The sequence below is a fragment of the Cottoperca gobio genome, chromosome 1 (assembly GCF_900634415.1).
Source record: "Cottoperca gobio chromosome 1, fCotGob3.1, whole genome shotgun sequence".
NCBI lineage: Eukaryota > Metazoa > Chordata > Actinopteri > Perciformes > Bovichtidae > Cottoperca > Cottoperca gobio.
This window is the reverse complement of record NC_041355.1, coordinates 1,107,265-1,134,726: the sequence shown is the minus strand read 5'-3', so window position 1 is coordinate 1,134,726 and position 27,462 is coordinate 1,107,265. Positions and strand designations below refer to the sequence as shown.

Below are 27,462 nucleotides of genomic sequence, written 5' to 3'. Positions count from 1 at the left end.
CCCTCGCCAGCGGAGCCCCGGCTGGTTACCGGTCTGCGTTGATTGAATGGTTGTGATCCAAACACGCTCACACAGTCAGACGGATCTTGGATGTTGAGCATGATTACCGCTCAGCAGGAGAGCTGCTCCAGCCCGCTGCGCTTTGTGTTCCTGCTCCCTGCAGAGAAACTACCACAGATTTATTTCTAGACGGTGTTTCCTGCAGCCTCATGCCAAGCTTCTCCGAAAGCATCCTTTTTTCTTCCTCTTCCTCTTCTTCCTCTTCTCTCCAGAGGGATTGGACCTGCAGACAAGAGAGGAAAGGCCCGCTGGGTCACTGCAACAGGTCGAGGAGGAGCTGAAATCTAAAAAAAAATAAAAAAAAATAATAATAATAATAATAATAATAATAATAACAATAATAATAATAATAATAATGATAATAATAATAATGATAAATGTGGTGTGACTGAGGGGCAGAGGAGACACAGAGCGCAGAGGAGCGGGATGCTTTAATGGTTTCAGCTGCAGTCTGGATGCGACAGAGAGGAAAACTGCCAGCATGATGCCGGTGAGTGTAACAACTCAATTTAACATTTGTATTTATCCACTCATGTGTTTTTTCATCTGTAACTATGGCTATAGAAACTGGCACCATCCTCATTAATACCATGCACGTGCAGTAACCTATTTATATATTGAGATTTCCTCTGTGCAAAGCAGAATCCCTTTATTTTACAAGGTGAAACGTCTTTTAATGGGTCAAATACATGAATACAGTCCTGTAAAGGCTTTCTAGTGATTTAAGAGGTTTAATCCCTGACTGAAGTGAACTAATGAACGCTTTAGTGATAATGTTGTGTGGTCATTTACATTATCTGCATATAATTGTAATGGGGCAATATTGTGTTATCAAAGTGTTCATGTGTGTAGCTGCCCTTTAGAGCACTGAGGTCATGTCCTCTGATTAATGTTCACATGGTGGTGATTTATAGGCTGATTTCAGGGGTTTTAGACTCAGTTTACTGAACATTAAACCTTTTTTATTGAAATAAAATAAAACAGAAAATATAGTTGGACATTAGAATAACTAATAATAATAATAATAATAATAATAATAATAATAATAATAATAATAATAATATATTTAGCTGTATCTCTGTTTTATGGGCATTATAAGGCGCTTATATATATATATATATATATATATATATATATATATATATATATATATATATATATATATATATATATATATATATATATAATTAAAGTTAAAGTTATCCACAACTACCAAATGTGTTTCATTGTTTTCACTTTTCCCCATAAAAACTGAAGGTCACAAAAAACACCAACATAAAAATAAGAAAAACTGACAAACTACGTACTAAACTTCACAGAAACTGCAACAAGTAAAGACAAATAACTTTCTGTCTGAGACACAACATGAACAACTCATCTTCCCAGAGTCCCGAGCAGCCAGAGAGGAACATTTCAGATGTTCAATGACAGATTTAATGTGACGTGCACAAAGAATGGAGCTTCCTTTTACTTCATTTCATCCCAAAGCACTTCTCTATCGTGCAGTTAAACGGGGGATAAACATGTCGTCCTGGATCAATAACTTGAGAGTGATCGCAGCAGTTGGCACGAGATAAAGACCTGAGAGGGAAACGGCTTTGTGCCGGTGACCTGCAGGGACTGAAACCTCGTCGTCAGACTAACACATGTCACGAGCAGACGCTCTGAGATCAGCTGCGTGTTTATCAGCACTAATAATAGAACGGCAGCATCGGGCCATTGTCTTCACTTTGTGTGGAGGTGCTCGTCTGGTTTAAAGGGGAAAGCATGAGTTTGACCTTTTCATCCGCAGTGCTGCCAAATCCACCGTTTTACTGCGTGTGAACAGTTTGACCTTTTAGTTTAAGTCTTCGTCACACTCTTCTCTCTGCCCGGGTCTCTAATGATGCCAAAACATGGCTACAGAATAATTTCTCTTTTTTTACAATAATCCTCACTGGAACAACAACGAGGCGTAAAGAAGTCTTGAGCTAAAGTTGTAAATGAGAACAAACTCAAGTAAAACTTCCCGTAAAAACTCCACTTAAAGTTTTTTCCTGTTGATTTTTGTTTCCTCTTTGCACGACTTCCACCTGAACCCCGACCAGTCGTCTCTGCACAGGCCTGTCGCGATAACTTGTTTTTGTTTGACGATATATTGTCCCAGAAATAAATGCGAAAAAACAATATTATTGTCTATAACAGAAAGCAGAAGGCTGGTGTTATTCAAAGTATTATTCCGTCTCTAAATACCGTCTAACTTCCTGTCTGTGGCTCTACGCCTCAAGCTCATTGGTTCCTACTGAAGACGTAAAGCTTTAACACAAATATATAGTTATAACAGGAAATACTGCATTTGTTGGGGACTATATTCAGCGGCGGATTAATCCACACTCTAGTGAGTGTTTGGTGAAGCAGGACTGTGTGTGTGTGTGTGTGTGTGTGTGTGTGTGTGTGTGTGTGTGTGTGTGTGTGTGTGTGTGTGTGTGTGTGTGTGTGTGTGTGTGTGTGTGTGTGTGTGTGTGTGTGTGTGTGTGTGTGGGAACATGTCAGAGCAGCAGTGGAGCTCACTGATGTGTTTTAATAGTTTCTGGTGCTTTAAGTCTCAGAGGAAATAAATCAGCTGTGATACACACTCAGTACTTATTAGTGGATACATTCAATGTTGGTTTCAGTCTGAACATGGGATTAGTTGACAAGAAGAAAAATATTGAATACCCTCAGACTTATCCTTTAAGCTCTGACCCCAGTCACGGAGGGCAGAGCTCCAGAGGAAACGCTGTTCAAACATCTTAGCGTCCAGTCCAGTGATTTGTATTCAGCTGTCTTCAGAGGTTTTTTAAAAGATAATCATACGACTGTACTTTATAAACGCTTTGTCCAGACCGAACGTTAAAAGGTCTGGCTTCAACTTTTGGTCAGAATAAGTGTTTAGAAGTACGAATGTGCGGATTCTTGTGACTGAAACCACACGGTCACTGTGTAAAACAGAGACCGGTCACATCGCCGCAACACAGCATGTAAAGAGTTTGGTCACACCAACACCTATAACGCCACACTTACACCCCAAAGTCGTTGCAGCAAATTGAATCTGTCTGAAGAGGCTTAAACATGTGAAACACTTAAAGTCAGTGTCAGATACCTGGGGCTGTAACGATCCATCGATCCCGATGTATCGATACAAAGTGAAAACCTCGATACACATCATCTTTAAGATACGCTTTTATTTTGAAATTCCCATGGCAATCCTATTGTAGTTGCTTTTTGCGAGTTGATATGAAGTGATTGTGTTAACTTGGCACATGATGCCGTCTCGTATCGATCGCAGGCCCCTCAATTCAATCAAATGGAAATCGTATCTTGGCAGAAAATATCGTATTGTTATCCAAAGAATGGAAACCTGTGACTGACATGCTTACAGAGAACACTTAAACGTGTGTTATTCAGCTGCATGTATCATCAGTTATCTTTCCTGTGCGTGTCAAACGATAAAAGAGGAACATGATGAGATGTAGGAGGAAGGTCTGTTTGAGGAAGCTGAGCGCTGAGCTTCTCTTCCCAGCATTCACCTTATTGTTATTCAGACAGTAGTGTGTGACATCCACACAATGACTGACATTCAGAGGGCTGTGAGAAGCTCTGACAATAGATTTCATTTTAATTCCCACCTTAAATGTGTCTAAAAATGAAGGTGAAAGTGGTGCAGATCGTTCAGCCTGTGTCTCCAACAGCTAATCGATCCCTAAATGTTCCATCCGAGCTTCCTTTAAAACGTGGCGCACCCTGATCATTATTCTACATCCTCATCATCTTGCAGGCAGTGGAGCTCGCCTTGCTGCTTGGTAACTGTTGCCACAGTGACCAGAAACGCACACACACACACACACACACACACACACTCACACACACACGCTGTTCAAGGTCATGTGGGAACAGGAATTTGTCAGTACTCCTCAGGAATAAGGAACGTGTTTCGTGTTCTTTTACATTATCAGCCTGATGCTGACATTTATGTCTCAACACTGACGTCAAAATCAGATGTTTTGTTCCGGTGTTCGGGATGTTTGTGAGGACGTTGTACTCGGCAGAAAACGCAGGGCAGTGTCCTGGATCCTGACCCCTGGTGGGGCGTCACAAAGTGCTGTCACACCGTAACCTGTGCTGGTTTGATTCAAAGGAGCTCTGGTGTGTTTCCTGTTTGGTGTTCAGCATGTTGTGAGAGCTGAGGTTCAAACTGTGGTGTCGACCAAACGACATGGATTGTCCCGGTCATTTTTACTGTACATGAAGCGCCTTTGTTTTGTGATTATTCAAGATATACACAAGGTCCATTCAGCCGTAATCTATTGTCACCTCTCAGTCTGTGTATCTGCACGTTAACGGCTCTGAGTTAACGTGTTAAGGAGCCGGTGTAAATATAAAACGCACCAGAGCAAAAGAACCAAACTCCAGGTGTGAAGGCGACCTCGGCTCGGCTTGACAGGCTCCACTATACTTACGCATGTTAGCGTGGTAACGTGTTATGTTGTCAGACGGCTGGCGTCTCCCTTAGAGATAGGGTGAGAAGCTCAGCCATCAGGAGAGACTCGGAGTAGAGCCGCTGCTCCTTTACGTTGAAAGGAGCCAGTTGAGGTGGTTCATCTAGTAAGGAGCCACCTGGGCGCCTCCCTAGGGAGGTGTTCCAGGCACGTCCAGCTGGGAGGAGACCCCGGGGAAGACCCAGGACTCGGTGGAGAGATTATATCTCCTCACTGGGAACGCCTCGGGATCCCCCAGTCGGAGCTGGAGGATGTGGCCCGGAGAAGGGAAGTTTGTTCCTTACTGGAGCTGCTGCCCCCGCGACCCGATCCCGGATAAGCGGTAGACGATGGATGGATGGATGGAACTGGTTGTAATTAACAAACTACTGCAGTTATGTAACAAGAGCAAAGAAGGTAAATTAAGGGATTATTTCTGTGGTGTGGTTGAAAGGCTGGCAGTGTGAAACCAGATTGGATTAATTTGTGAAATGCTTCTAAATCGTCCCGTTCTGCAGCTTTAATCTGTTTAGCAGTAACATCTAACACGTCAGTGGGATGTGGTCGTGATGACGGGAACTTGTCCGCTTGGTTTAAATGTCATGAGAAAAGACGGCGGGGGAAGCTGGCTGTTGGTCAGTTGGTTAATTGGTTTTCATCGGTGGCCTCTTAGTGAACCCTGAAGAGTTTGTTCCACAATGACGACTCGGGGCTAATTAGCGACGAGGAAAATATGCGTGAATGGTCCCAACATGCAATTTTAACACCCGTCAATCAATCGATCAGAAAAGGTTTCGGAGCTCAGTGTCAACAGTAGACCCATCCTGTGTTGATGTTGTTGACTGTGGTAGTATCCTGAGCAGCAGGCAGGGTTTGGGCTGTGTGTGTGTGTGTGTGTGTGTGTGTGTGTGTGTGTGTGTGTGTGTGTGTGTGTGTGTGTGTGTGTGTGGTGTGTGTGTGTGTGTGTGTGTGTGTGTGTGTGTGTGTGGTGTGTGTGTGTGTGTGTGTGTGTGTGTGTGTGTCGTTAATCCAATATTGGTGTGTCACGTGATGCTGTCGGCCATATGGCTCCAGCCGTCCACGCCGCCCTACTAAACATTTGGGCTGTGACCTACAGCGTGCCAGCTGCCACCACGTTTCCCCCCCGAGCAGAAATAGAACCAGACACACCAGGACTGAATGAAAACATTTATTATTTATTTTATAAACAATATAATTCATATTTTTAGCCAATTAATTTGTGTTGCCTTCTTTTCACATTAGTTCTTATTGTTTTTCTCAAGTCTGATTTAAGTCTTCAGTTTAATAATTTAAATAAGATGAAATAGAAAAAGTAGTAAAGTCACAGTAAAGTTATTAATAGCAACAGAGCGTACACCGGACTGATGATGCAATTAAGAAATTCAAATATCACTATTACGGATTCTAATAACGTTCTAAATCTTTTCCTCCTGATTACTGATTGTTCTGAAACTTTGTCGTTGTAACTCTAAAATGACATTAGAGCGATATAGTTTCAATACTCGTGTTGATACAAAACCTAAAATTAATTTCCGATACCAAAACAATAAAATAAATTCGACATCCTACTTTGAATAATATAAAAACATATTTGTCTACTGAATTATTATTATTATATTATATATATATATATATATATATATATAATTATTAATTGTATTATTATATATATATATATATATATATATATATATATTAATTGTTATTATATTATTTATTTTTATATATATATAATTTTCTATAACTGTCAGAACAGCACTTTGAATGGTAAATAAAAAAAGTGCTATATAAATGCTACAAAGATTACAAACAATAATAAAACGCCAGATAATTAAATCGTGCCCCTAAAAAGAGGCATCGACCAGTTTAAACTGCTGGTGTTTGTCTGATTAGGAAGCGGCTCCATGTTGATGAAACCCTCGTTGTTTTGAAGACGCTGTTGATGTTTTTCAGACAGAAGAAGGTTCATTAATTTCCTCCCTCACAGTAGAGGGGTGTTGTCGGCTGGTTGATGGTATTAAGCTGCGTGATGCTGCGCTAATTCCTGACTGGATTAAGAGCCGCAGGAGTTTAACGAGGCCTCGGCCTGTTGACTGACAGACAGAGAGACAGAGAGACAGACAGAGAGACAGACAGAGAGACAGACAGAGAGACAGACAGACAGACACGCACGCAGACACACAGACACAGACAGACTGACTGACTCTCAGGTGTGCAGTCATGACTTTTATTGCAGCTTCCTGTTGTTGTTGTTATTAAAGCAAAGTTAAAGGGCCACTCTGTAGGCTGGATTAAGAATGTGCACGTCATCTCCCTTTACAGTGAGCCAGATACCTGCTGTACGGAGGCCTCTGCACGATATCGTTATTATATCAATATCGTGATAATGTTGGCACCATAAATGTATATAGTATACATGGTTGGCACATTAACATTATAATATTAGCACATGGTAATGTATCATGTTAGTAGTTTAGCTATTTTGCTCTAATTCCCTCAAAGCCAAGTTCAAAAATGTTACATAGTCATAAAAGAATAGTCCACAACTGTCTTGTATAAGTTTCTGATATTGACCTTCATGGTTTTACTTTTATCGGCCTAAATTCATTTGTGTTTTACGTTTTTAATGAACAAGATTGAAGGTTTTTAAATATTATTTTTGTAGTCCAAAGAACCATCTCAAGGTTATTTGCTGATCCTGGCTTGAGCCCGACGAGGTGTCACTAAAGGGTGTCGACCTCATGACTTGAACTATGACCTCTGACCCCAACATTTACACCGTGTGTACAATTAGCACATTAGCCTGTAGCTAGCTGTTTCTGTATGATAATGTCTTATATCGGACATTCAACGCGATATTTTACGTTCAGACTTTGGACGTTTTAGCTTTCTGAATTTAGAGACGGTTTCAGTTTAGCGTCAGAAGAGGAAGATATTGTGATCCTAAGTGTTCACTCAGTTGTGTCATCTCAGCTTTGTGAAAAACAAAATACGGCTGTTTTTTGGTGCCACGTTGACATTCTGTCCCCTCTTTCCTGAGTATAAACACTTTTTAGTTTTTTACACCACAGACACCTTCAGACATATTTTGGTTCTGAAACCAGCCTCACTGACGACAGGAGGCCTCACTCCCCCTCCCTGTCGTCGTCCTGAGGGACAGACAGCCTCCCCTCTCCGGGCTCTGATTGGCTGCGGTGTTTCCTGGTCGACCTCGGTTCGGTGACTGACGGCAGTGACCCACTTCATCCTCATGAACCTGAAGGAAGATAGCGTTGCTCTAATTTTCCTTCAGAGCTGCATGTAGGACGGCTCATTAATCTCTCTCACTTAGAGTCTCTATTCATTCATTTATTTTTAATGGAGGAGACACTAAAGAGATTTCTTCATCGCTGATTTTCTGTTGAACTACATTTATTAAGTTCTGCTGTCCGCTGTGGCTGCCTGACGCAGTGACTATTACCTTCATAAACCTCCCAGAGTAACACAAGCATTTATTCTGCTGTTTCAGCTTCTATGATGGCGTCTCTGTGTTCTCCATCCCAAATTCTCTCTGCCAGGTTCACACTCTATCTGCTGCCTCCAGGTGAGGGAATATATTCCCAGAAATACAACAAATCATCTCCAATTCTTCCTCCGCCATTATTCTGTCGAGCACGAGAGTTAAATATATCAATGGATGGATTCCCTGCAGGATTACTTTAAATAACTTTGGTCTTTGGTCGTCTGACTTTTCATTTGTCACCGTCATGAGACTCTTTTTGAGTTGGTATTTAAATTAAATGCACAGTAACTTGATTACTTGTTCGGAGAGGGTTAATATGTGGTTTTAAGTTGCTCTTTAATTTAGTTGTTGCCCTGGAATTCTTTCCACACTATAAACGTTTTGTAGATACTTAGTTTTCTGACAATGTATTCATTGTGGTGGAATGAAAATAGATTGTTAGTTTTTGGGCTGGTAGATGGAAGCACCTCAAAGACTTGATTGAGAACAGAAGGAGCCGAATGCACAAAATAAAATCCAACGAGTCACTTTCACATCTTTAGAAGCCATGAAGGACATTTTACACGACCCTGTGGAACACCAGCGTTTGTCTCGTGATGGCAGGAAGCATTTTGATCTGTTTTCTACCACAAATCCTTGTATTTATTCACCAATGCATAGGAAGTACCTGCTTTGTGTTTGACTCCAAACAGATCTTTTATACACGAGCTTCGTTCCAACCTGAGCCGGCAACATCTGCATTTACATTAAGCTGTCAGTTTCAGAAAGGTCAAAGAAAGCTGCTTATTTTTTCACATTAGACCACGTGGAACGAAGTGAAGGCGGAGACGAGGGCTGAGTCCAGCTCAGGACTCTCGGGTTGACGTTTAAGAGAGCATGTACGTGCAGCTCAACTTCCTCCGACGAGCCTTTGAGCAGATCATCGCTCAGCGCCTCCCTCCCCGGATAAATAGAATATACAAAGGCTGGAAAACACTGAGCGCTGCCTCCATGCAGGTTGGTGGGCTGTGGGAGGCGATCTGGCTCTGGGCCTGACGGCAGACACCCTGCTGGAGTAACAGATGGCCCAATGCATCATGGGAGTTATGTCCACAAATATCTATTATAGTCTTAAATGGCACAGGAAGCTGCCATAAAGGTGAAGAAGGCCGGTTGAGCGTGTCACATCACACACGGGTTTAACTCTCGTGTGTGTGTGTGTGTGTGTGTGTGTGTGTGTGTGTGTGTGTGTGTGTGTGTGTGTGTGTGTGTGTGTGTGTGTGTGTGTGTGTGTGTGTGTGTGTGTGTGTGTGTGTGTGGTATTTTACTGACTGACATAACAGGAGAAAATCAACTTTTTTCGAGCTCAATTTGTTTGATTCGTCTGTCTCAGCAACACACTCTTGCGAGATCTGGCAACACAGAGCGCTAACGTTAGCCAAACTGTCATAATGTTAAGCTAATGCTTGTGAACGTCCTAGCAAACTAATTGTCATAATGCTAATTAGACCCCGCCCACTTAGAAGACAGAAAGTGTAAACCATTTCATATCATTAGTGCCGCTTGTAATACGTCATCTTTTGAGAAAATGCTGAGGACATGACGTCAGTGTTGGAAATACTCGAACAGACATTCCCCTGAAGTTATCCAATGAATATATATTCTCACTCTTTGTCTTTGTAGATGTTCCTCACCGTGTACCTCAGCAACAACGACCAGCACTTCAGCGAGGTTCCCATCATGCCGGAGACGCTGTGCAGAGATGTGGTGGAGCTCTGCAAGGAGCCGGGCGAGGCCGACTGCTACCTGGCCGAGATATGGAGAGGCTCTGGTGAGTTTCCCAAAATAAATCCTCCAACTCTAAAACAGTGAGCGCTGAAGACGAAATACATGTTTGTACCTGAAGCCATAAGTACACATACATCAAGATCACAACTTATTGCGTCTATGTTGTGTTTTTTAACGAATCAGAACATGCCGTTGGAGAAGGGGAGCGGATGTTGGAGATGTTGCAGCGATGGGGGCAGCAGAGGGGGGAGGTCCGCTACCTCCTGCGTCACCAGAGGGCTCCAGGACGAGAGTCAGGTAAGAAACACCTGCTCCAACACCGCCGGGGTTCAACACTCGCAGCGGGATGTCATGTCGATGTATTTTCTCCTCACACATGAAAAGAAGCAGCTGGTGACTCCATGTGTGTCCGTGAAGGGACGTCTACATTCCTCCACAGGACAACAGTGGGTAGTTCACAGAGATAAACTCTGCAGTGCAGGGGAGCCGGGCCGTCCAGAGACACGGTGAAGGGAGGAAAGAGGAAAGAGACACATACTGTACTGTTGAAAAGTTTGTAATCTCGTGACACAACAGCTTGATTGTGTACAGTCAGATGTCTGAGAGGACTTCTCTATATATGTAGTCTTTCATGCTTTAGGTTGTTGAATGTCCTCTTTACAGATAGATGTTGTTTTGTACATGGAGAACAAAACGCTGTGCGATGGTTCCACCTGACTGACACTGAAGGACAGAGAGAGACAAAGATCCCTCTGAGCAACAGTTCAGTAAGAAGAAACTGGAAGCTGAACATCAACATGTGTGCAGATTCACACAGGAACTACTTCCTGTTTCAGTGTCAGGATCACAGTAAAGCCTCTAACAAGCAGGAACTAACAGGCAACGTGTTGCTTTATCAACATGTTCTTCAACCTTCACAATAAAAGGTTAGTCTAGTGTCAGCACTGCTGGAGCTGCATCAGGGAGCATCAGCTGAACTCTGGACGGACACGTCACAGTTCAAACCTTCAGTCTCACACTGAGTCGACTGCAGAGAAGAGAAACACACAGACTGAACATTTAGAGCCTGAACGCACCGTCGTGGTTCAGTAATGATCCAGGGTCTCCTACACTTTCATCAACTGGAAAACTGATTTCAAATCCAAGTTCAACAGCATCCTCCTCTGTCGTGCAGCGCTGTGGGGACGTCCACTAAATGGACTAATTTGAGTCATTGAATTCTTCTTTTGGGGCCAAAACTAATTTCAAATGCAAATATTACATTTATTGTCTGACTTCTGCAGTTTTTATCTCTGTTAGAAGAGCCGTTATTGAAGGAAAGAACATCAATACGACAGACGATTCTAACATTTTGAACGGTTGTATGTACATCGACAGCACACAGTAACGCTCATCATCAACCTACAATCATATGAACAGTCTCCAGTTATGCGGAGATCAGATTTACGCAATATCAGCCTCATAATACCCCGACGTGACAGACATGTGGCATCAAGAGGTGCGGCTGTTGTAGTTGAAGACAAACAAAGCAGCATCTGGCCCACCTCACAACGTCCTTCGGCAACATCTTCAGTGACTGTATGGAGCGTTCACTGCACAAGTTTAAACGCAGCAAAGTAAAGGAGGGTTTGTGTTGGTGCTGTCTGGGAGCTGGCAGCTCCTCTCACAACACCTCTGTAAGTCCTGGACGTTGTGATAAACGACCAGCTGTGATTGGTCGAGGTCAAACGCGTAATCTTCCTTTTCTCTCGGCCAAGTCGCAAGCAAGACTTCCTGACTGTGATCTCCGTCTCTCACTCCGTGTTGTGCAGCTTTGGAGAGATGCACCAGTTCATCTGGCTGTAATGAATTCCTGCTTGCACTGTGATCTGAGTGTAATTGCTCTTTTATAGTTTCTTATTTGTATATACGTTCTTCTGTGTATCTGTGCTTATTTATGTCCTTGTGCTGCTGCAACTACTTCATTTATCCTCTGGGGCGTCCTCTTATGTTCAATAGGTGAAGATGTTACAGTCTCTCAGCTACAAATTTAACAAGATAAGACACTGCAGCTCCTAACAGGAAATGCATTAAAGCCACAACTTAACCTTTTTAAGTAACTTTAAAAGGGATTCCATAATAATATAGTACCTTCATCTCTCCTTATGTGTAGAGATTTGGTAGCTGCAAAACTGTGTGACATATTTATCTTAAGTTGTTGCTGAGAAACTGCAAACTAATCTTTTTTAAAAGTGCTTGTTATGAGTTATGAGTTATGAGTCATCATTTAGAGGAAAGTGAGACATTTTTACAAACACAGAGACAACAAACATAGTTATGAAATGTGACAGACTGGGAAAATCACTGAGAACACTTAGTATAAATACTTCAGTCTACCGCCTTCAATAATCCAGGAGTTCTTTCTGTGCATGTCAAGGTATTGTTGCCATATGGTGCAGATCAACAGCAGGATTGTCTGTCCAGTAATGGAGGAGTTTGAGTGTGTTAGTACAGTAGATGACGAACTGTAATCAGCTTAAGGGGGACTGGAATTGTTATTTTGGTGGATCGTAATGTGTTTTTATTTCCCTCCTAAAAACAAGGAAATCCTCTGTGAGGTTTTTGTCTGCTGACAATCAGATTATTTTCAACCCAGATAGTTACAAAAGTCTGATTTCTAAATACTGTAAAACCGCTGCATTAAAAAAGCATTACCTCAGAGGATAAGGCTGGTATTATCCTATATTTTAAGTCAATAAATCCCATGAAAAGACTCAAACCAACAATGTGACAGTCCGTCTCTCAATACCTTCTGGAGATGTAAAGCTTTAAAAACACAAATATAAAGTTAGATGTTTTAAAAATAAAAAAGGCTCAGTAATTCCCTTAAACAGCTGCTCACTGTAGTAGCAAAGCAACAGGAGGAAATAGTGGATTTGTTGGGGATTAATCCACATTTGTTTCTGTGGAAATGAATGTCAGAATGAATCATAAAAACCTTTCTGACCTGTGCTTTCCAGGAACAGGAACATCTTTCTGGTCAGATATTTTTAGCCCAAATGAAAAGCTTTTTGTTTTGTCCTTGTTGAGCTGCAAGAAGTTCAGTTCTCCAGGGACGAGGAGCGGTGTCGCTCTGTGTCATCAGGCGTAGGTATGATAACAGAAGTCGTTTACAAAACCAGTTGATGGGAACTTCATTACTTCTGCATGTATTTGGTCATAAACCAAAGCGTTGGACCAATAAACATTTTCACCTGATGGTGGCGCCAGATGAAAAGTGAGATTATTACTATTAATAATTAGGGGGCCGTTGATATCTGTACCAACTTTCACTGCAATCTATCAAGTAGTTTAGAAGGAATTTCAGTCTGAACCGACCGACACCACCATCCATACAGAGAATGTAAAATTAGCATCAACGCTAACTGTGTTTCCTTGTCCAGGTGGATCCAGAGCTGCAGATCAGATGACGAAGAGGAACCAGGTGAAAGCTTCTGTGGAGAGATGTCTGGAGAACGGGGTGAGATGTTTTTATTTAAAGTTTTTGTGGAAGAAGATCAGTTTATGTGCGTCCAGAACGGGGACGTGTTTAGCCTAGCTTAGCACAAACACTGGAAGCAGAGGGAAACTGTTAGCCTAGCTGCATGAACAGAGAAGCAAAATCCACTTTCCAACAACTCCAAGTCTGTCTGATTTACATATTGTATGTTGTTTATAAATATTAAACATGTGTGGAATTATTAAAAGGACACATGGTAGTTTTAGCAGCGGTTAGCATCGGAGCTGTTGCTGGATTGATTATTAACTCGCTAACTAACAAGGTTCATTTTTCAAGGCTGCACCGTCTGCATCGCTGAAAGTTTGTTTATGTAGATTTGAAGGTGAACTCAGACTGTGTGCGTGTGTGTGTGTGTTGCAGGTCTCAGGTTCTCGTCTGGACTTGACCCTGAGCGACCTGCAGGATCTGGCAACCCGACAGCAGCAGCAGATTAATGCCCAGCAGCAGCTTCTGGCCTCCAAGGTACGAAACACCCAACACTACTGCTACACTGCTAATAATAATAATAATAATAATAGTAATAATAATAATAAATTGTATTTATAAAGCGCCTTTCAAAGCTAAAAGGAATTTCAAGGCACTGCTCATGCCAATAATGGAATGATGCAGGAATGAGTCCCATAAAATACGTCAGTAAATACCCGACTCGTGAATGTCTCAGAGGACACTTTGTATAAATTAAGCTCATCCCGGACTTAAGTGCCTCTCCGCTCTATGCATTCACTAAAAAGAAAAAAAGATGTATTAACTGACTGAGTGGGTTTGCTGGGTGTTTGCAGGAGCAGCGGCTGATTTACCTGAAGCTGCACGATCAGCGGCAGCAGCAGCAGCAGGAGACGTCTGAACAGGAGCGACTGCAGCAGCTCAGAGAGAACGCACACAACCAGGAGGCCAAACTGCGCCGGGTCCGGGCCATCAGGGGCCAGGTGGAGCAGAAACGCCTCAGCAACAGCAAACTAGGTCAGTGTGACGGAGGAATGAGAGAACATTTCGCCGGGTTTCTATGTTAAAGTCACAGTTTTGTATGAAACATTAACCGATCACTGTCTTCTTTAAGAGTTACTGAAAACACACATTTGGCAGAAAAGGGGTGAAGCTTTGGTGGGATGAATTTATTTATTAATATTTTAAAGTAAATACAACTTTGTGTTCTGACTATATTTCCGAATTGAAGTTGAGGGTTTTCTTATTCATCTTAAGACACATAGATCATATCTTTTTTTAAGGCTTTTTAGCCTTAATAAATATGTTTTTCAGGAGCAGAAGTGACGTGAAATGCTCCAGAAACTTAAACCGTTTGTATTAAATAAACTACACTAAACCGGAGTCACAGTATTGCTTTTCATTTGTGAGTGTTTGCAAGGTCTTTCCTTTTTGCAAATGCATTCGAGGGAGGATTTTAAAAATAAGAGGATTCAGTGAAAATATAAATGCACATTAGAGAGCAAGCCAACTATAATTACATATATTTATATAGCACTTTGCAAAACAACACTCTGCACTTTCGTCTTCTTTTGTTAAACGAAGAGTTTCATAGAAAAACATTCCTCAAAATAAGATATCCAAAAAGGTTGTGTCTTGGTATCAATACTGAAACCCATGTATCATATGTAGTATGTGCAGTATATTCACCCACTCCTCTTATTCATACGTGGCTGTGCTCCTGTGTTTGTGTCAGTGGAGGAGATCGAGCAGATGACCGGTATGTTCCAGCAGAAGCAGAGGGAGCTGCTGGTGGCTGTGTCGAGGGTGGAGGAGCTGAGCGACCAGCTGGATACGCTGAGGAGCAACAGACTGGAGCCTCCGCTTCCTCTTCCTCATTACCACAACACTTCCTCCACAGCTGAACTGGAGCGCCTCTACAAAGAGCTGCAGGTGAGACCTCAGTTAAAGATGTGAAACTCTCCTAAATCATCAGTACAAATAACACACTCATTGTGGCTGAAACTAATTTTCTCGATTTTAAAGGAGCAGTGTGTAGATTTAGTGGCATCTAGCAGTGAGGTTGCAGATTGAGCTGAATAACCCAATAACTTGGCGTCTAACAAGCTTACAAGACAGCGACAAGCCTGTGTAGCTAGTTTGAACTTAGCAGGAAGGCTAACGCTAACTATCTAATGTAGACTTTTGCAATAGCTTCCTCCCTTACTGGTTTCTCACTGCGCTCCATCCCTGCCCTTGCAGCTGAGGAACAAGCTGAACCAGGATCAGAGCGGTAGGCTGCAGCAGCAGAGAGACAGCCTGAACAAGAGGAACCTGGAGGTGGCAGCGATGGACCGGCGGCTGGCCGAGCTCCGGCAGCGGCTCTGGAAGAAGAAGGCAGCTCTGCAGCAGAAGGAAAACCTGCCGGTGAGCGCACACTAACGACCACAAGAACTTTATTTTCTAGAGAGATTCAGTTGATCGTTTATACTGCAGCGACTTGTAATGAGTGTCAAATCAGGATGAGGCTCATTTGTTAAATTGGCTTCAAGTAACTAATGTATTAACTTTTTATCAGCGGTGGAGGAAAGTATTCAGATAATCAGGATAAATGTATAAAGTATTAAAAGTAGAAAAATGTCCCAGAAACACACAGGCAGCGGCAAAAAAAAAATGTTTCTGCTGCCGGGAGGCGTGTTCATGTGTTTCAGGCGGGAAGTCGCATATATATAATTATTACCCCAACTTTTAGTTTGACTGATGAAGATATCAAGATATGAAATCATTAGATTATTATTCCTCGTGCATTAATATAAAAGCAGGATTTTACTGTTGGTGGAGGTGGAGCTCAATTTAAAGTATTAACTAATTACTTTCATTATAGATTAATCTGCTGATTGTTTGGTTTGTAAAAATAATAAGAAATGGCGTCACAATCACCCAGAGCCCAAAGTGACACCTTCTCAATGTTCCCGACCTCAACATTATTACTAATAAATTACAACCAATATTTGCCAATCATTTTTTTGTCAATCAACTAATTAATTAATCGACTAATCGTTTCAGCTTAACTTTTAAATCTTCATATGTTTTGTGCGCAATAATCTTAACTTGTAAAGTAACTAAGGCGGTCAGATGAATGTAGTAAAATATATAATATTTCCCTCTGAGATGTAGCGGAGTAGAATTAGAAAGTGAAATATTCAAGTAAAGTACAAGTATGTAAAATTAGTACTTGAGTAAATGTTCTTAGTTACATTCCACCGTCGTCAAGTTTTTCCTGAGAAGTTTTGGTTCCAGCGTGATTCTGGTAAAGTTATTTTTAAGTTAGTTAAACATTATACTTAACACCGACCATAATGTCTGCAGCTCTCTGATATTTCCTTTCCTTCCAGATGGCTTCAGACGGAGTGGCCCCTCAGCACGGCGTGGGCTCCAGAGTGGCGGCGGTGGGACCGTACATCCAGTCGTCTTCCACAACAAGCTCTCAGGGGCCTCCGGTGCCGGCCCGCCACGAGGTTCTGGTGAAGCCAGCGTACCCGGACGGCACTGCCACCCTACCAATGCCCGACTCCTCCCTGAAGCCTCCTCCCAGACCAGCCAAACCAGCCTCAGGTACGGAACCGAAAGTCAGAATAGACAGAAAAAGGATATTTAATTTAATCTAAAACTAAATGTCCACGCATACTTCTGACAGATGTGTACCTACAATGTATTATACAAGGTTCTCTGCTCTTCACAGGTTTTGCCACATCGAAAATAACCAAACTCGCCGACTGGAGCGGCTCATTTTCTGAGTCCAGTGGAGGTTACAGCCACGCCTCCACCCTGCCTCGCATGTCCAGCCTCAGCTGCCACAACTCGGGTAAGTTAGAGTACATTTACTCAAGTACTGTGCTTAAGTACACATTTGGAGTACTTGTACTACTGTATTTACTTTATACTTCTACTCCTCTACATTCATCTGACAGCTTTAGTTACTTGTCACAGTTTCCCCTTCCTGTCCAGTGTGAAGCCTGTATCTCCAGATGTGTCGAGTGTTTGTGATAAACTGTGTGATGAAGTGTTCCTTTATGTGTTGAGAAGATTCTCCTCCTCCTCCAGATAAATAAAGTGTTTAAAAAGCCTCTTGGATCAGCTGTAAAATGCATCGTCACAAAGCTGAAAACAGGCTGTTTTTGTGAGGAGCTCATGAAAAGTAGACTTTTTAGAAACAGAGACAGAGACGCTACAAACATATGATGATCTTATAGAATATGATGCATTGATGAGATTAAACTACCAACAGGATGTAAAGGAGGGGACATTAGAACAACCTTAAACATGTACAGCAGTAAAACACAACACGCACATTAATGCAGCAGGAATATTAATCCAGAAGCATCACATGTAATAAACACTGACAGGGAACATCTCACTGCACATACTTTAACTACATTTAACTGATAATACTCACATACTGTTTTGAATGCATTGCATTTACTTGTAGTGGAGTATTTTCACAGTGTGGTACTAATACTTTTACTTCAGTAAAGGATCTCAGTACACGGTAGAACACGTTGGTGATGATCTCTGATCCCTCTTGTAGGAGTTAAGACCCTCATAGATCAGAAGAGTCTCTCCGGGTCTGACATCCCGCCTCCTGTTCCCTCACGGACCAATCACATCACTGACAATCAGGTAACGTTGGACTTTCACTTCCATTCCTTACTATCACAAACTTTGTGTTCATACTGTACTTTTTACTCGGTATATTAAGTACTTTTACTTAAGTAAAGTATCTGAGTACGTCTTCCCCTACTTATTTCAGTTCATGTTAGTAAAGAATATGTGATTGCTTCGTTTTCTATACATTACCGTCGGCCTGGTATCTGTTTTATTGATCTCCACTGAGTGTTAGTTCTTTATTTCCGTGTTAACTCTGTATTTCACCTTTTTAGCCTTCTGGTAAAGGTTTTTCAAAGATGGCGGCGCCACCTCCAGTTCCCAGTAAGCCCAAACCCTTCTCCTCATCCGGCCCGCCAACCTTCTCCAAGTCCCCCTACAGCACCGGGACCTTCCCTGGTAAGGTGCGGCAGGTCGGGGGCCACGTCAGGGCTGCGGGGGGCCTCTCCAGCCACAGCCACACGCTCCCTCTGCCCAGCAAGCAGGAGAGTCCACCAGCCGCCGCCGTGCGACCGTACACCCCCGACCTCTCGGAGGCCCCCGCCCCTCTACTGCAGAAGCCTCAGACTCTGGCGGCTTCGTACATCTACTCCATGTACACACAACAGGGGAAGGGCTACCAGCCGAGCGGCCAAGGCACGCTGCCCCGCAGCCAGCCCCGAGGTGAAGCACCAACACAGCAGTCACTGTTAATACTCTCAGTTATAACTTGGACCTCATAAGTTCACACGGCTATCAACGCACAACAAATTAAGATTTTCATATAACATGGGATGGAATAGCGATGGCCGTATGTTTCTTTACAAATGTGAATTTCTTTCATTTTTAACAAAGAATGTCTTGAAACCTTTATCGTCACAAAAATCGTATAACATTTTTGCTCTGGTTTTTGGAGGTTGAAGTTCTTTATGATTTGATTGAACCTGGAGGCTGAAGACTGCAGGTCCATCAAAATTGTGGCACCTTACATTTATTTATTTATTATATAATTATAAATAAATCTTCATCCATCCGTCCATCGTCTACCGCTTATCCAGGGGTTGGTTCGCGGGGGCAGCAGCTCCAGTAAGGAATCCCAAACTTCTCTTCTCCGGGCCACATCCGCCTGCTTCAACTGGGGGATCCCGAGGCGTTCCCAGGCCAGTGAGGAGATATAATCTCTCCACCGAGTCCTGGGTCTTCCCCGGGGTCTCTTCCCAGCTGGGTGTGCCTGGAACACCTCCCTAGTGAGGCGGCCAGGTGGCATCCTTACTAGATGCCCGAACCACCTCAACTGGCTCCTTTCAATGCAAAGGAGCAGCGGCTCTACTCCGAGTATCTCACGGATGGCTGAGCTTCTCACCCTATCTCTAAGGGAGACGCCAGCTACCCGCCTGAGAAAACCCATTTCGGCCGCTTGTACTCGTGATCTCATTCTTTCGGTCATGACTCAGCCTTCATGACCATAGGTGAGGGTAGGAACGAAGATCGCCCGGAAGTTCGAGAGCTTTGCCTTCTGGCTCAGCTCTCTTTTCGTCACAACGGTGCGGTAAAGCGAATGTAATACCGCTCCCGCTTGCTCCGATCCTCCGGCAAATCTCTCGCCCTCACTCGCGAACAAGACCCCAAAGTACTTGAACTTCTTCACTTGGGGTAAGGGCTCATTCCCTACCTGGAGTAGGCAATCCACCGGTTTCCTGCTGAGAGCCATGTCCTCAAATTTTGAGATGCTGATCCTCATCCCAACCGCTTCACACTCGGCTGCGAACCGATCCAGTGACTGCTGAAGGTCACAGACCGATGACGCCATCAGGACCACATCATCTGCAAACAGCGATGAGATCCTCAGGCCACCGAACTGCAACCCCTCTCCTCCACGACTACGCCTCGATATCCTGTCGAGTCCTAAGCGCAGCCCTGGCGGAGGCCAACATTCACTAGGAACGAGTCCGACTTACTGCAGAGTATCCGGACACAACTCTCGCTTTGGGCGTACAGGGATTGGATGGCCCTCAGAAGTGACCCCCTCACCCCATACTCCCGCAGCACCTCCCACAGTATCACCCGGGGGACCCGGTCATACGCCTTCTCCAGATCCACAAAACACATGTAGACCGGTTGGGCGTACTCCCAGGCCCCCTCCAGGATCCTTGTGAGAGTGAAGAGTTGGTCCGTTGTTCCACGACCAGGACGGAATCCGCATTGTTCCTCTTCAATCAGAGGTTCGACTATCGGCCGAACCCTCCTTTCCAGCACCTTGGAGTAGACTTTACCAGGGAGGATGAGAAGTGTGATACCCCTGTAGTTGGCACACACTCTCTGGTCCCCCTTTTTGAATAGGGGAACCACCACCCCGGTCTGCCTCCCCCTAGGCACTGTCCCAGACTTCCATGCAATGTTGACGAGGCGTGTCAACCAAGACAGCCCCTCAACACCCAAAGCCTTCAGCATTTCTGGACGGATCTCATCAACCCCTGCGGCTTTGCCACTGTGGACTTGTTTGACTACCTCAGTGACTTCCAACAGGGAAATTGACAATGGTCCCCCATCAGCTTCCAGCTCTGCCTCTACCATAGAGGGCGTGTAAATCTTCATCAGGTGGAGGATTAATGTTTTCGGGTCTCCATACGTCCCATTCTCGTTAGCGCGATATCTCAGGAACGCCTGGAGCGAATTTCTTGAAATTTGGCACAAACATCCACTTGGACTCGATAATAAACTAAATTAGAATTTGGTGGTCAAAAGTTACTGTGGCCTTAACTCATACGCTAATTATGACAAATTCACACACATGTCAAATAGAATAAAAGGATGAAATGATGCAACTTCACTGGTCTGTTTCTACACTTTGATTAGTTATCTCTTTCCTTAAGATTAAGTCCCCATTAGTAACTATTACAACTACTGCCACTCCTCCGAATGTTAAACTATTGTGATTATTTTCTCCCAACTAGCAGTTTGAAAGCTCAAATATATTTACTTTTATACAAGATTAGAAAAAGCAGAAAATCTTCATATTGTAGAAGCTGGAAGCAGGGAATGTTTTCGGTTGAAAAATGATAATTATTGACTAATCGTTGCAGCTGTTAGTTTGTTTTATCGCTGCCTCTGACTTCATGTGTCTCCCCCCTCACAGTTTATGGGAAGCCCGTCCTCCAGGCCAGTGGGGGGCAGCAGTGTGTTGCCTCAGACATCATGATCTCTGGGTCTTGCATATCGGACGGGATCGAGGCCGAGAACAGTTTCGAAGGTGTCGGCGCGGAGACGGCAGAACGTGCCAACCCACGGCCGCTCAGCCCCACCAAGCTCCTCCCCTTCCTGTCCAACCCTCACAGGAACCCCAGCGACGCCGACCTGGAGGCCCTGCGCCGCCGGCTGCACCATGCCCCCCGGCCCCTGAAGAAACGAAGCTCCATCACGGAGCCCGAGGGCCCGGCGGGTCCCAACATCCAAAAGCTGCTCTACCAGAAAACCACTCTGGCTGCTATGGAAACCATCCCCATGGAGACAGTCGGTCCAGCGGGGACGTATGTCCAGCCTCACGAGGACGGGATGAGTGCTGCGGATTTTATGTCCAGGGTCGACGACAGCCAGCTGCTCGCTGAGAGCCCAGAGAACAGCCTGACCCCGCCCCCTCTGCCCCCCCGCTCGCCCATCACTGACCCCACCTCTTGCCGCTCGCTGCCCCTCCCTCTGGAGGACAAGGAAGAAGCGGAGGTGTGTCTGCCCGCCTCAGTCCCCCTGGAGTTCCCCCCCTACCCACCCCCTCCTTACCCGACCTGCGGTGAGGGGGATCTGGGAGATGATGCCGCCAACCTGCAGCCGCCGGAGGTCACAGGACAGGTCCCCGCGCCCCCGGTGAGACTTATCTGTGTAACACTTCACAGGGGACAACAGCACATAGACCACTTCACCTGAATGATGATTTTTATTTTCTCCCTCTCTCAGGGTAAGAGGTCGATCCTCCGTAAACCCGGCTCGGAGAGGAATCGATCACAGCATACGGGTCAAGTTCAACCCTCTGGCCCTGCTGCTGGACTCGTCTCTGGAGGGCGAGTACGACCTCGTCCAGAGAGTCATCTACGACGTGAGTCACAGCAACTCATACATACATCTGTAATATTGGACATTTTAACATAAGTTTACAAACATTTTATTCTTATTTCTTTCCACGTATAACTTACTCATCAACTGCCTTTTTTTATATATTTAAATAGCTGCAGCTGCATGTGAGAGTTATGAAATGTTGATTTTTGGTTAGTACATTAATACTGTATATAAATGAGCTGTTAATTTATTATTTATTGGGTTTTCTGGTACCATCGAATGTGACGTTTAAAATCTGATTTTATTTGAAGTTTTAGTTTAAGCATTACAGCTTAAAATCTACTGAATGTTGCCTTGAAATGCTTGAAACCAGCATCTTGAATCCAGATTACATGAAAAATAAAATGTGATCACACATCCATCCTGCAGGTGGACGACCCCAGCATGCCGAACGATGAGGGCATCACCGCGCTGCACAACGCCGTCTGTGCCGGCCACACGGAGATCGTAAAGTTTCTGGTTCAGTTTGGTGTCAATGCCAACGCTGCCGATAGCGACGGCTGGTGAGTTTGAATCAGAGCAACATCACTGTCCAGTTGTGGGAGATGATCCAGACGTCTGGTTTTGAACAATCCTTTCTTCCTTCGTCTCTCCTCGTCTCCAGGACTCCCCTGCACTGCGCTGCCTCCTGTAACAATGTTCAGGTCTGTAAGTTCCTGGTGGAATCGGGGACGGCAGTGTTCGCCACCACATACAGCGACATGCAGACGGCTGCCGACAAATGTGAGGAGATGGAGGACGGCTACGCCCAGTGCTCCCAGTTCCTCTACGGTGAGACCAAACGCAACGGATCTGCATAATGGTTATTTAAAATGTTAACACCAAACTGAACGGGACGGGGAAGCAGCAAAAAGTTCATCAGTTTAAGTGTACATTATATTTTGAATATTTTCACCACTCTACCTTTCCATGACACGGCTCTTTCTATCGGGAAGCTAAAGCCTTTATCTAGGCCAGGGATGGGCAACTTTGAGGATAGGGAGGGCCACAAAAAATGTGTCCTCACTACCAGAGGGCCACTTTGTGACCATGCACTTCCATCAGTAGGATACTATAACCCCATCATTTAAATAGCGACTAATTTAATGAAAATAACTAAATATATACAGACAATAAATGTTTATTGCCTGTACCTTTTAGGTACTTGGCGCCGCTCGAGTGGCAGCCTGTTACAGCAGCTCCTACTCACCGCTGAGTAGTTTCTATTTTATCGTGCTTTTTAGTACTTATATTTTTTACATGCGATGTAATGTAGGCATAGATGACAGCTTTAGTGCCCTGTCAGAAAGGGCTGTCTGACAGCAAGGTAAAGCGTTCAAAATATATTCTAAATATAGCGTTGCAGGTGGGCCTTTTAATAAGTTCTGCTTCTGCCCCCGTCCACAGCAGTACACTGCTTTGCTTCTGCGATGATACTCATGTCTGTTTCTCCAAACTGGGGGCGTGCCAAGAAGTACCTCATACAACCCCACTTCATATAAATGTGAATTACCCCTTTAAGGAGCTCTCATGAGTTCTAAGTAAAGATTTCAGGGGTCATTGGAGAGTCCCATGGAAATAATGAGGGAGCACACAGAAGTTCCTGTGGAGAGTGTTTAGTTGTGGATATAAAACAGTTTCAGGCTCCTTAAGAGGTTTTACAGGTTTAACTTTGACACACTTGTTACAATTATGGTCTGATTGAAATAATACACTTTAATTGTCGTTTTTCATCCACGCTATCTGATTTTGTTGCGATGACCCAGTTTTCTAAATGGTTCTTCTTCTTCTGTGTTTGTGTCCCGGCAGGCGTTCAGGAGAAGATGGGCGTGATGAACCGCGGCGTGGTGTACGCCTTGTGGGACTATGAGCCTCAGAGCGACGACGAGCTCGGCTTCATCGAGGGCGACTGCATGACGGTGCTGAGACGGGAGGACGATGTGGAGACGGAGTGGTGGTGGGCGAGATGTGGAGACCATGAGGGCTACATCCCCCGCAACCTGCTGGGGGTGAGTAATTTCTGGATTTAATACCTTTTATGGTGGATAACGTGCAAAGTTATGGTAACTTTACAGTCTCGTAATTTCTCATACATTTTCTAGGATGTTTCCTGGAAATAACTGTGTGATTAAGCACTAATTATGGGAAACATGCACCACATTAGCAATGGTTGATCATGCTATTTATAGGCCTCCTGACAAAGTATTAACTTAATTCTCTCAACGTTTCTTTTCATTTTCTGTGTGTGCACACGGCCCTGCTGTCTTTTTACCTGCTAATTATGTGACACAAACTGACACAAGCTTCTGTTTATGAATACAATGGGATTCATCATTATAAGAACACGGGTACGAACAATCTGTGGTTTAAGAACACGCCATGAATCTGACTTTTTCTTAAGATCCTTTTCAAGAACAAATTTAAGAACTTGGTTAGATGTTGGGAAATGAGGCCATTGTTCTGTGGACAGTAGATAATCATGCTGCTACACTTATACACAGATATCCATTTAATCCTTTTAAACCTTAAAATATTAATTTGTTAGAGACTTTATTTTTTATTTGTATGAAATTGTAATTATTGGGGAAAGGTTAAACTACCAGTTAAAATGAATGAGCAGCAATTAAACTCCATTTTCCCTTTTTAAATATTACTAAATAACATATTTTTCCAGAACCGTCCGTAGAAATCACAGTTACACTTCCTTTCTAGGACAATATTAATAAGTAAAGTGTTGAAATGAGCTGCTACAGTCTTCATTTATATTTAAAAATGTATAAGATGCAGTATGATTTCATGCCCTGTCCATTGATCTCTATGGGGAATTGAAATCGACCCAGTTTCTTCCAGTTGTCCCTAAAATCTCGTCTGTGTTAATCCGGTTTAAAAGCAGCTCTGAGAATCCTGTTGCTCAACCTTGTTATGTAAGAAGTTTCAGTATTGCTGTGTTATCTTGATGGTTATTTAACGGGAACTCCTTTCCCTTTTATTTCCCAGCTGTATCTGAGGATCAAGCCGCGGCAGAGGAGCCTGGCTTAACCGACGACTGACGAATCCTTCGAAAGACCAACATGTTGTGAGAAGGAGTTTAAAACCTCTGGACTCGAGGTTTTTGTTAAAAAAAGAAAAACAGAGACAGATGTTTTCTGAACTGCCGTTGAGCCTGTTTGGTTTTACAACCTCAGCACAAAGAATGTCGCAATGAACTGCCGAAGAGACGCAAGAAGAAACAATAGCCCGTCTGCATCCTGTGGTGAAATGAACAGATTATCACTTTACCAAAATGTATCTGCAGATATTTGCCAATGAGTCACATCTGTGGGATTTTAGTCTCCGACAGCCGTCCTGGGGCCTCAGTGAGCCTCAAAAGCTAAATGTGAGAATAACTTTGGGTTCATCTTGTATTTTATTTTTTTCTCATTTAAGATTTAATCTTTATTTTATTGTGTAGCGACAGTTGACATAAAGACAACATGCAACAAATGTCTCAAAGGGACATGGCGTTTGAAACACACAGGCACTATTTTAATTATTTAAGAATTTAAAGGTACAATCCCTTGATTTAGTTACAGCATCCACGAGTTTCACCAAACGAAGCAAATATTGGAATTATAACGCAAATTTAAAGAAGTGTTATACCAGCTACAGCCTTTGATCTGTAGGTCCTTCATTAAGTGTTGGTATTGTACAGAACCCCAAAGTCCCAAAAAATATGTTTTGTGTGTGTGTGTGTGTGTGTGCGTGTGCGTGCGTGCACGAGCACAAGATTACGTGTGTGAACAAGACAATTACTTACTAACACGTTAATGACTTGAGGGAACAAGAGAAAACTTGAGGGAACAAAATAGTAACTATTGCCGACAACATATTGACTTAGCAGGATAATAAATTGTGCATACAAGATTTTAACAAACAAAACAATGTTTGTTTCTTTGGGGCTCTGTAGTACAGATTATTTATCAGGTCATTTTTGGGGAGTTCTTTTTAAATATATTATTTAAAAATAAATTGTAGCCAGTTTTTGTTGTGGACTTTTGCAGATTTTTATCAAATCCAGCGAGGACCGGCTCAGCTCGGTGTGAACAGGCTGCCATTTGTTCATGTTAGTTTGATATTTATGTCATTAATGTTCCTCAAACACATACAAGATCTGTGTTGAGGAAAAGCATTTGTTTTGAAATAGTATGAAAGGTTTTAGGGTTTGTTTAAACAAATAATTGTTGCTATAAAAGTTTATTAACAAGAGTTTGTCATTTGTTTATGATTAACAAGTTTAGTCATAAATTAACTAAATATAGATTTTAATTCTGATCACATATCCGTCTTCTTTTTTTTTTAAACGGGACTTCGTTACAAACCCCTGAAATGTGGAAGCTCGGTATTTTTCTCATATACCGGTAATTATTACATTTTCCAAAATAAAAGCCTGATCAGCTCAAATCAAGTCCAAAGCTTTAAATCAGAGGATGCAGGCTAACCGTCTCCATTCGCTTTCAGTCTTTGTGCTAAGCTAAGCTAAACACATCTCTGTTCTGGACACATGAAACTGAAGTCTTCATGTCTGACTCTGGGGAAGATGGAGAGCAGGATGCTTTTTTTTCAAAATAAAATAAAATTATCATCTTTCGAAAATAGAAAAAATATAAAGAAATAACAGAAGGAAAATATTTCAGTCGTGTCGTTTCAATGGTTTATTTATTAGTTAGAGGGACAGTCAGGAAAAACAAACTGATAAATCCACTCTTTTGTGTTCAGCTGTTTGTGTTGGACAGTTGTCTCACATTTTGACCTCGTAGCTCAGAGTCCACGTCTTCATGGTTCTGCAGAATCAGCCGATGCAGATCAACACTTCAGATCTCCCCGCTGGCTTCAACACACATGCAGAATCCGAATACAAAGTGCAAAGTCAACAGTAACTCCATTTGAACAGAAAGCAGTTTCAAATGCTACACAGGAGCCATGGAAAGTACATTCGATATTTAGTTTTACAATTGCACAGAACCTCCCGAAAAAATAAAATCAACACTGGATATATTATTTTACACTTTAAAATAAAAGATTAGAGTTTTTTCTGCCAGTCAAAGAGCATGCAGGTTATGTTTTGCTGCAATAAGCTGCCTGGTACATCGAACCTACTGAACGTGAACGGATCGTCCAAAACAAACTGGAAACCAAGATGCAAATAGTCCAAACATAGTCATTTGTAAATGCAGATATTGAATGTACAAAAGCAACTTGAGTTAAAAGAGCTGAACAGACGGCATGAATCTTAACAAAGTGAACATAAGGCGGTAATGAGGGAATAAAAGAGGAAACGTCATCTGGGTTCTGTATTCGGCGAGTCTTTAAGTGATGCAGAGCCACACTGACTGGATAGAATGATTCCTCATAATGAATAAAAGTGAATAAAGTGCAAAAGAACGGAG

At 43.1% G+C, this 27,462-nt stretch overlaps 1 protein-coding gene across 1 annotated transcript; it reads left to right on the top strand.

Moving 5' to 3' along the window:
* LOC115025572 (apoptosis-stimulating of p53 protein 2-like) lies at positions 1 to 27,037 on the top strand. The gene is given in 19 exon segments (XM_029457970.1): positions 1 to 550; positions 9,742 to 9,889; positions 10,030 to 10,143; positions 13,269 to 13,345; positions 13,745 to 13,846; positions 14,164 to 14,344; positions 15,063 to 15,259; positions 15,569 to 15,733; positions 16,702 to 16,921; positions 17,049 to 17,171; positions 17,895 to 17,986; positions 18,247 to 18,634; positions 21,087 to 21,808; positions 21,899 to 21,937; positions 21,939 to 22,037; positions 22,427 to 22,560; positions 22,662 to 22,828; positions 23,846 to 24,045; positions 25,034 to 27,037. Coding segments are annotated over 19 exon segments (3,219 nt in total). The 5' UTR covers positions 1 to 541; the 3' UTR covers positions 25,076 to 27,037.
* Positions 27,038 to 27,462: the final 425 nt, after the last annotated feature.